Raw genomic sequence first — 10,293 nt, forward strand, 5'->3', positions numbered from 1 at the left:
CTCCTTTATGATCTATACACTTTTGCATGCGTTCGAACCACTTGTTTGCACCAATCGACACGAGCATCTTTTTGAGATTTTATCAGATTATGTGGGATCCAACGAGAACAAACCTTTTTTTACGGCTAAATGATCATGCAATATTTTATATATGCTGGTGGAACTAATGCCTAAGGTTGTCTCAATCTGACAGTATGTCACATGACGATCTTGCATTATTAGTTTTTGCACAGATCAATGTTTTCTCACAACAACTGATTTTGGACGACCTTCACGACTTTCGTCGGTGAGCGAACGGCGACCACGATTAAATTCGTTATACCAGCGTTTCACAGTGGCAAAGGATGCGGCTTTATCGCCAAAAGTGGAAGTAAGTTGATCGATGCACTCCTGTCTTGATAATCCACGTCGAAAGTCGTAATAAATCATTGCACGAAAATTTTCACGAGTTAATTCCATTTTTTCGCTGAGACACAATTTTCAAGTAACTGTAAACAATACAAATCGCGCTCAAATAACAAAACGTTCTGAAGAAGGTTATGGTAAAAAATGTCAAACTTTCTAGTGGAAACGTCAGATGGTACCTGACAACACTCAATGTTACCAAGGCTCAAAATATAAGTAGTGCCCCTCGTATTATCCACGCTAAAAATCGATCCAAAATTTGCATATAAAATTCGCGAACAGACAAAGAATTAAGAGCTGAGCGTTGTAAGTGTTTTGAAAGATCGCTCGTGCGATTCGGACGTATTCTATCTCGAGCGTTACATCACCTTGATTTATATTTTTAAATTACGTGCATCATAGCCGTAACGCCGTAAGCGTCCAATGTTTGGGGGATCTCGCATCATTTTCGCAGCAATGATAAAAATCGATATTTCAGAAAAATCGATAACATAGTTGTTCTGGACACTCGTAGAGTGTCGTAGACCATAAATTAGAGTTTTATACGTTTTATACGATTTTTTACGTATAATACAGTATAATGTAAAAAACCCTAAAAAAATCCTCGGATAACCCAACCCTGGAGCTGACCACTTGGCAAAGGAAACTGCGCTCCATGGATGCCGACCTAAGTTTAAAATTCCCCATCAAGACCTCCTTATTCTAGCTCAAAACTCACATAAACACAAATTCCAAGTCTATCTTGATCACTCCGCCACCTATAAAGGACAGCTGTATGACAATCTGTATAGAAATACATCTCCTAAATTAAACATTTTTAAAGACCGTGCTATGTGAGAAACACAATTAATAATAGAAATTAAAATGCCTTTAACGGTCGAAGCTAGATCTATAATGCTTTAAATAATTCAATGTGAATTATATATATACTATATATGTACTTGCATATATACCATATTTGTAGTCCTTCAAACTGCGCGCCGAATTGATTTTCCGGACTTATAAACGCAATTAAACTACTGGAATAATATCACGAAACGAACTAATTTTTGATGCACAACCAGGCATCATATTAGCAAGATGTTACTGTGCTGAAACTGTAAATAAATTTATTACGAAAAATATTACCTCGAAAAAAATTTTCAGTTTTTCAGCACAGTAACATCTTGCTAATATGATGCCTGGTTGTGCATCAAAAATTAGTTCGTTTCGTGATATTATTCCAGTAGTTTAATTGCGTTTATAAGTCCGGAAAATCAATTCGGCGCGCAGTTTGAAGGACTACAAATATGGTATATATGCAAGTACATATATATATAATTCACATTGAATTATTTAAAGCATTATAGATCTAGCTTCGACCGTTAAAGGCATTTTAACATCTCCTAAATCATGGTTTTTCAATAAATCTCTCAAAAGAGAAGAAATTGTCACCATTACGCGATTGCGCTCCAATCACTATAACCTTGCTTACAATCTGCATCGGAAAGAAATAATAAACTCCCCCGCCTGCTTCTGCGGAGATCCCAGGCAGGATATAAATCTATATGAATCCTATATAGTGTTTTATTGCAAACAATGTATCGATAAATCCGCTAAATTGCGAGCTTATCTAAAAAAACACTTTCCTATGTCTCCCATCGATATCCATCTTATGCTTAAAAACTCACCATCTACTCTCTGCCGCTTGATAAGCGCTTATCTTCATTGAATCTTAAAGTGTGTAATATAACACACTGTGTTATATTACAGTTATTCTTGTTGAGCTGACATTTCATGTTACATGTACGTTACATGTAATATTGTGTTTACTGGGTAATAACGTCTTCGAGATTACTCAGATAAGTTTCATTAAATATTTTCATTACAAAACTTTTATTTTTATTATTTCATTAAAAATCGATACTTTGTTTTATATATTTTATTTTCAGTTATTGGTTTTCGGTCTAACACTATCAACGGTGTTAAATTGTGTATAGAAAAAAAGGGATTGAAAAGAAAGGAAAATTAAAGAGAAAGAGAGGAAAAGAAGAAAGAGAGAGGAAAAGGAAGAGATGTGGAAGGAAGTATAATCTAAATAAACCTGAATCAGTGGATAATCACTGACAGCAGTCCTAAGGGTTCCATTGGCAATGGCAATCAATTTATCATAATATTTGTAATACAATTGTATTTTATATTTAGGCGGAGCACATAAAAGTATTCAAAATGGAAAGATAGAAACATTTTTTGTATTTTGTTGTTCAGATAATAAGCTTGATTGTCAATCTTAATATTTGAAACACAAAATACAAAATATTTTTATGTACTCTTTGAAATACTATACGTTATTAACCTCTGAAATACTATACACTTTTTTTATGAAAATTGTCGTGTAATCGTTTTTTGCTCTGGCCGTATCATATACTTATAAGATAGACGGACCATTTATACGTGAGAAGTTGAAGACAACATTGAAGAACAGCTCTACTCCAGGGGATCGATCAGGGCCGGCGGAACAGGTACAGTCCGAGTGGTGACCAGGATTGTTGACCGGGGGGGGGTCCCACCAAGAATTTTAAATTTTTCAATAGCAGTTTAAAAATACAGTTATACACAGTTTATTTACAGTTTATTTTTTGGACAATGCAAATACCGCTGTACGCTTTACATTTCGAGCTATAAATTCGTCCATTAAAACTTCCATATCGAGTTTATCAGTTATGTCGCTGTATATATGTAATATTGCTACATGATTAAGTCGATCTTGCAACATTGTTGTTCTGAGATAATTTTTTAATCGCCGAAGAGTAGAAAAACTTCTTTCATTGGTGCATGACGAACCCGGGATTGTCATTAACAATTTTATAAATTTGACATAGTCGGGAATGAGCCCCATACTCCATTCGTTTTTACGTAAAAAATTAACAATTTCTCTCAAATTTGATATTTTAACATTACTTCTGCTCGTCAGATTCAAAAACATATCCCTATCGCTAACAAGTGCATCTTCTTCAAAGTCGTCTCCATAAAAATTGATAATTTGTGCAACATTTGTAGATTCGCCAACGGCAAAGGCTTCTAAAGATTTTAGAAATCGAGCTGCTTCCGTATCAAAACGACTGTTTAAAGACGTCAAAACTCGGTCATAAATTTCAAAATATATTTTGCGGTACATTTCTTTCGGAGTTTTGAAAACAAGATTTTCGCTATTGCTCGAATCTAATCGCTTTGGAATTTTTCGTTGACGCGGTAGCTGTGGTTCATCAATATCTAATTCTTTTACTCCGTTATTGCTTTTCTGCCAAATTATCTCGAATTTGGAATCGCGAGATACATTCATACAATAAATTACTCCCTCGATTTTTCGATACGAGTCATTCACGCTTAGTTCCGAGTTCTGAAGGTCTTTATTCAAAATTTCTATCCGATCAAGTAATTCAATTATCATTGTTAAAAAAAAGAAAAACTCAAAGGTTCTCATATGTTCAAAATATCCTGATGCTTTGGCCGAGATGATGCTGTCGACTTCACAATCTGTAATCCGCTCCACGAAAAATTTCATCAGTGGTTCGTAGTTGGCTCGGACTGTTTTCAGGGAACTTATTCGCATGACCCACCTATAACATACATTCGCAAATACATGAGATGAAACTGCTGAAAGTTCTGTTTGTATAAAACTGAAATTATGCGATCAAATTTATACCTGGTTGGGCAGTAGGCAGCGAGGGTAAGATTTTTATTCGTGGAACTTTCTGATTCTGACTGGAGTTGTTCAAATTGTGAGATACGTTTCGGTGAATCTTTTACAAAATTAATCATATCTTTTACTACTCCTATGAATTTTCTTGTAGCTGGAACTCCTTCCATGGCATCCTGGACCACAAGATTCAGGTTATGGGCGTTGCAATGTACATATAAAGCACGAGGTTCAATTTCCCTGAGTCGAGTTTGCAAACCAGTTATTTTCCCCGAAACATTCGCTGCTCCGTCGTAACATTGGCCTCTAAGTTTTGTAAGCGGCAAATTGAAACGAAGAAAAACATCTTGGACGATTTGGAATAGAGTTTCGGCCTTCGTGGAAGACGTTGAGTAAAATCCGAGGAAAAATTCTGACGACACTAAATTTTGTGAAACAATTCTCAAACATATCGATATCTGTTCCATCTTCGACAAGTCAGAAGTTTCGTCCAAAAGTAACGCACAGAATTCTGCTTGTCTTATTTCCACAAGATTTTTTGCCATAACTTTTGCAGCCATGAGTTCTAATATTTCGTTTTGTACATCATGATGTAACCATTTGTGGCCATTCCGTTTCAGCCACGATTCCAGTTCCGATACATCTTCTGCGCGTGCTTTTAATATTTGTATAAAGTTTGAATTTTCGTCGTTATTGATGCCACGCAAGGGCAGCCCTTGTTTTGCTAATACTTTTAAAGTACTGAAAATTTTTCGCAGTGCTGTCCGGTGATTCATCATTTGCTTTTCTGTTGCACTTGATAAATGTTGAATAATGTTCACTGTCTTCAGTTTTGCTAGAGCTTCAGTACTATCTACGTGTAATGAACTTGTTGAATGTTTCTTGATTCTGGACGTAGCGTTATTCCAGTTGTTAAATCCTGTGTCAACCCAGGCTTCCTTTGACTTCAAAGCTCGTGAATCGTAAGAAAAAATTAATTTTTTCTCCAACGCTTCAGTACAAGTAGTGCAAATTGCTTTCTTATTTGCGTTCAATTCAAGCCAAGGATTTGCCTTCTGCCAACGTGGGAATGACACTGATACTGTATGATAATAATATTTTTGTATGCATTATTTCTTATTTTATGCAATATGCAATTACAAAATTACTTACGATTTCGAGTCACATTTGCACAATTTTCTTGATGTTCATCAACTCTTCTACAATTAACATTTGGATTTTCGTCACTCTTTGAGGTTAAGATTGATTCCACATCGCTTCCACATCGATTGCGTTCGCTTAGCTGAATAGGGCGAAGAGCACTGGCGGTGTTTCCTTCGCTGTCTCTCTTGCACTTAATGACGAACTTATCCATTCTCTCGACATCTCAAATACCGGTTTTGTTCGCTATTGTATTATTTGTATCGCTCGTCACGTGACTACGTAATGCTACGTGACTTGCAAGCAAGGGCATAGTAGTCATATCATATGCGAGTCGAGAGCAACACGCAACACATGCGTAGTGGAGATGCGCAGTAAGCGCAAAATGTAGCTTGTTATGCGCATCTTCTCCACATGCTACTATATGTAGAGTCGTAGAGACCCTATAAAAAGAGACTCGCCAACTCGTCGTATTCTGATTGGCTGAAATATGGGCGAACACATAAGTCACGTGATGAGTTGACGAGTCTCTTTTTATAGGGTCTCTAATTAATTCGCCGACTGTTGGATTCACCACACGGGAATTTTCCGAGTGGTGTCTACCCTCACCTCCACCACGTTTTCCGCCGGCCCTGGGATCGATTATGTATCTCGAAATGAGATGAAAATTACAAAAGTGTGCAAATTTACTAGGTGTTGGCCAATGAAATTATTAGTATTCTAGTGAATTTGCTCACTTTTGTAATTTTCACATTATTTCGAGATACATAATCGACCCCCAGATATAGTTGTGTTTCTCTCTTTCACAGTGAGCGGTGGGGATCAGCTTGAGCGTATTGCGTAAGGTCACAACTTTTGGTTCGTGTGTTGAGAGGTTATAAATTCAAGTTTTGCAAAGATTAATATATTTTTTAATTATTAATCGAAAATAGAAATACAACAGCAATAGTTTATGCTGAAGGTTAATTTTTTGAAAATATGTAAGTTAAATTAAATTTTATAGAAGTATTAAATGATCTATAGGGAGGTGTACAATTTTTACTGTCTTATATGAGAAAATAAAGATCCATAATAAAAAAATAATCATTTAATTATTATACATACACACTTAAAAATATGTAATAAACTTTAATATAATTTGTATATGTATAAAATTTTTATATAAAAATAATAAGGTACGTATAATAGAGATATTAAAGAGATATAGATGTATTAAAGCTGAAGTTGAATTTTCATTCATATTATGTAAAACAGACTTATGAAAAAAACATTAATTTCTACAGCCTGTGAGAGTTCGTAATTTTCAAATTCTTTATAATATTAAAAAAAATGTTCTTTTCGATTATTAAAAATCATAAATGCATTGCTCAATAAACAAATTTTGATGCATAATAATAATAATAAAGCATTTTACTCATAAGATAATATCACATAATATTTTATAAGATAATACTACAGCAACTGGGCCTCTATTCTTGAAAAGAACTGTATAGGAAAGAAAATACTATACGATATATAACGTATACTATAATATTTCCCTAGTTTTTCATGTATGTTTCTTTTCAAGAATAGGAGTTCTAGTATTACAATATTGCCATGAATTACATTTTTAGATATTTATTGATTTTTAAATATAGCAAGGCGACAGTAGTGTGTTCTGATCCGCTTTATCGAATTCTGTTCAGATCGACTTTCATGCTGCAGCCTTACTTTAAAATATTGATTTAAAATTGTATCAATCAAAATAGATCGATGATTTGATAATGCTGACATTTCGATTTCTAAATTTGTAAATAAATTGTCCATAAGAAGCAATTTTTTCGTATCGTACTTAAGCTTCGTTAAAATATTTTTTGTGGTAAAAATATTGTTCGTGATTCGTAAAACTCTTTCAGCTGTTTTGCAAATTTTTATGACATCGTTGCTTGGGAATAATAATCCTCCTCTATTTTTTATTTTGCATACAACTGATGTTGATTTATCAATTTCCAAACTTTCGTGGCAAATTTGGCAAGAAATCTTACTTCAAATGCTTCTTACTACAGCACTAGTTATGTAAGACACAACTTCTGAGGTGTATTCATTCCATGATCAACTGTTCGAAGTTTCATAATCATGATCATGAGATGAAAAGAGACTGCGACATTTCTGAATCTTTTTCTGTTTCATTGACATTTAAAGCCATATTTGTAGTCGTACCTGATTGTAGAATTTTCGTTTCATCTTGGACTGTGCAATTTGAACCTTCTGATATAAAACAATTAACGTGAATAATCAATTTTTTGTAAGTCGTTTTAAATTGTCTGCAAGTTGGATTATTGTTGAATCCACCCATCCTTCTTATACAAGAAAAAAATATTTCTAAGTGATCCTGAGACAATTTATACGTCAATAAGTATGAAATCAATCTTTCATTTAAAAGAAATGTTGCAAGTTTGAATTCACTTTTCATGGCAACGATGAATTCCCAAAAACCTATTTTTTTCTGTGCTTTAGAACTAACGTGGTTCCTGTAGATTTATCACAAATTTTTAAGGATTTTATGTAATTTATAAAGTCGTTGATTTTTGTCTCCAATTCCTTTATATTTTCTGCTGAAATGCACTTTTGAAACTCATTTTTGCCGAATTTTCGTTTCGAGTTCAGAAAATTAAAAATATTATTAACGTTTCTACAAAATGTAGCTGTTGCATTCGCACCTGCAAATTCTGGCACGTTTAAACCTTGCTCCAAAAACATTAATGCATCAGCTACTCGAGTGCTAAAAACTTAAGCAGCGAGTTTGACTTTCATCTTTTCGTTATGAAAACTGATATGCCTTCTTGTAATTTTGGTTCCTAGATGAATACCTTCTTTTTCTTGATACTCGATGAGTTTTACTTTTAAAAAGTCCTAATGAATTCGATTGCCATCGCCATCAATCAGATCAAATTTATCTAACACATTTCTTATTAACTTTAGCATGTGGCATGCATCAGGAACAGCAAAAATTGGTTCTCCAGTAACAGGATGGTCAAATGATGGTTCCATGTCAATATCTCTTATTTCTGCTCTAAGACTTTCTATCATACTCAAATTAGTCGACGCACCATCAAAAGTAATACTTCTAATATCATTAATTTCATGATCGGAGAGAATTTGTAGAATTTGATTAACAATATTTGCTCTCTCTGTATCTGTCAGGCTCCGTATTAAATAATAATTGGTGTTTTAAAATGTCCATTAAAAACAACAAGCATAAGTACCATGTAAGTCGCTCTATCTGATTCTTCTTTATCCAATCCAAAGTCTACGTATCCATGAAATTTTTTACCGTCCCAGTCTACGTGATTCTTAATTGACATTTCGTCGACCTGAAGACCGAATTGCAATTTTTTTTCATTCGCTGCATTTTCGCTGATGTACTTCTTAATGCTGTTTAGAACCTGCAAGCTAATCCCAGGGCTGAAATCGATTTTGCTACACCATCTTCCAATACTCTTTGGATGAGGCAAGCAATTGATAAATTTACTACGAACATATTCGTAAGCAGATGCAGAGTAAAATAATAAAGTACAGAAAAATTCTCTTAGAGCTACAGGAAAATGGTTTCATTTCTAGAAGGTCAGTTAAAAAAGGACTTGAAAAATCCTAGTAAGAAATAAAACAGAAAAAGAACACAGGCGATTAATTGGAAGTGCATGCAGCAATGAAATTCAAAGAATACACGAATATATAAATTATTTATTTATTTATTTGTAACGTAATTGTATAATAGAAGTCATTTAAAGTGGATATTCTTGACAACCTTACATCAAAAATTGATCGCAGAATTTTTTTGAACACAATTTGCACACATTTCAACGCTAGTATAAATACTATCAAAATCTACATTTAATTGCTTAAGAAATATAAATTTTAGCATTTTTAGTAGTCTATAGTCTTAAAAATGTTAGAGTCTTTCAAAATGCGAAAGAATTGAGTACGGTGACTTATGATCTCCTAAACTATAACTGTATATATAAATGTACATATAAACTCCATCAAACAAAATGTAACGTACTTGTTTACACACTTACTTGTAAGGCATTTACTATTTCTTTAGACACAAACTTGTTTTTTTCTAAGTTTTTCAGTAAATCCTTCATATTTTCTATTTTACTATTTTGTCGTGCTACTTTTTGATTTAGCATCTTCAATTTAATCTTATTTAAGGAAAGAAAATTTTCGAAAATTTTCCAACTATCTTAGGAAGTAAAATCTGTACGGCAGAGATCTCCAATATACCGGGGATTACAGAAACGCTTCGCAGGATTTTTAGGTTCCATTAAAAATGTCGTGCTACTTTTTGATTTAGCGTCTTCAATTTAGTGTCTTATTTAAGGAAAGAAAATTTTCGAATATTTTCCAACTTTCTTGGGAAGTAAAATCTGTACAGCAGAGATCTCCGATATACCGGGGATTGCAGAAACGCTTCGCAGGATTTTTAGGTTCCTCATTTTTCCTATGGAATTATATTTAAAATGCATAACAATTACAAATTAATGAATAAATTTGATTTGCAAAAAATATTAATTTTACCTTTTCAATAACGAATTATCTTCATTAAATGCTGTCAGATTTGAAACAGCACAGATTGTTTTAAATTAATATTTAACGTAGATAATTTATCACTGGTATCACTGCAAATTATTATATTTTATTGCAATTATAAGAAATAGTATAAATAATAAGTCAATTGTATATTTATTTATCTATTATAATCAACTGCTTGTTTGAATCACTAATTGTAAGTGTCGTTTTCTGCTGTATTGGAAGGAGTAAACTGGGAACAGCATCAGGTATTAAATATCTTTTTGGCACATCTTTTATAAATTTAAATTGAAAGTCAGTGTCTGTGAAATGATCACTTCAAATAGCACTGCTTTTAACGATTTTATATCCAATAATACTGATCCACTTATCTCTTAATTCATCTTTCAGGAACACTAAAATATTAACATACATCTTTTTTGAATAATTATATTAAAATATATTAATTAATAAAAAAAAGCTGTATCTGTTGTTATTTTGGATACATTTCATGTCTC

General features: G+C 33.2%; 1 protein-coding gene across 1 annotated transcript; it reads right to left on the reverse strand.

Moving 5' to 3' along the window:
- Positions 1–3,016: 3,016 nt before the first annotated feature.
- On the reverse strand, positions 3,017–5,438 carry LOC108730371 (zinc finger MYM-type protein 1-like). Its single transcript, XM_018460025.1, has 3 exons — positions 5,237–5,438; positions 4,091–5,165; positions 3,017–4,004 (listed from the first exon to the last, which is right to left on the reverse strand). Exons 1-3 carry the CDS (start codon positions 5,436–5,438, stop codon positions 3,017–3,019), a joined length of 2,265 nt encoding a protein of 754 aa, XP_018315527.1.
- Between the last annotated feature and the right edge of the window lie 4,855 nt (positions 5,439–10,293).

The sequence above is a fragment of the Mycetomoellerius zeteki genome, unplaced genomic scaffold (genome assembly GCF_001594055.1).
Source record: "Mycetomoellerius zeteki isolate Tzet28-1 unplaced genomic scaffold, Tzet1.0 scaffold900, whole genome shotgun sequence".
Lineage (NCBI taxonomy): Eukaryota > Metazoa > Arthropoda > Insecta > Hymenoptera > Formicidae > Mycetomoellerius > Mycetomoellerius zeteki.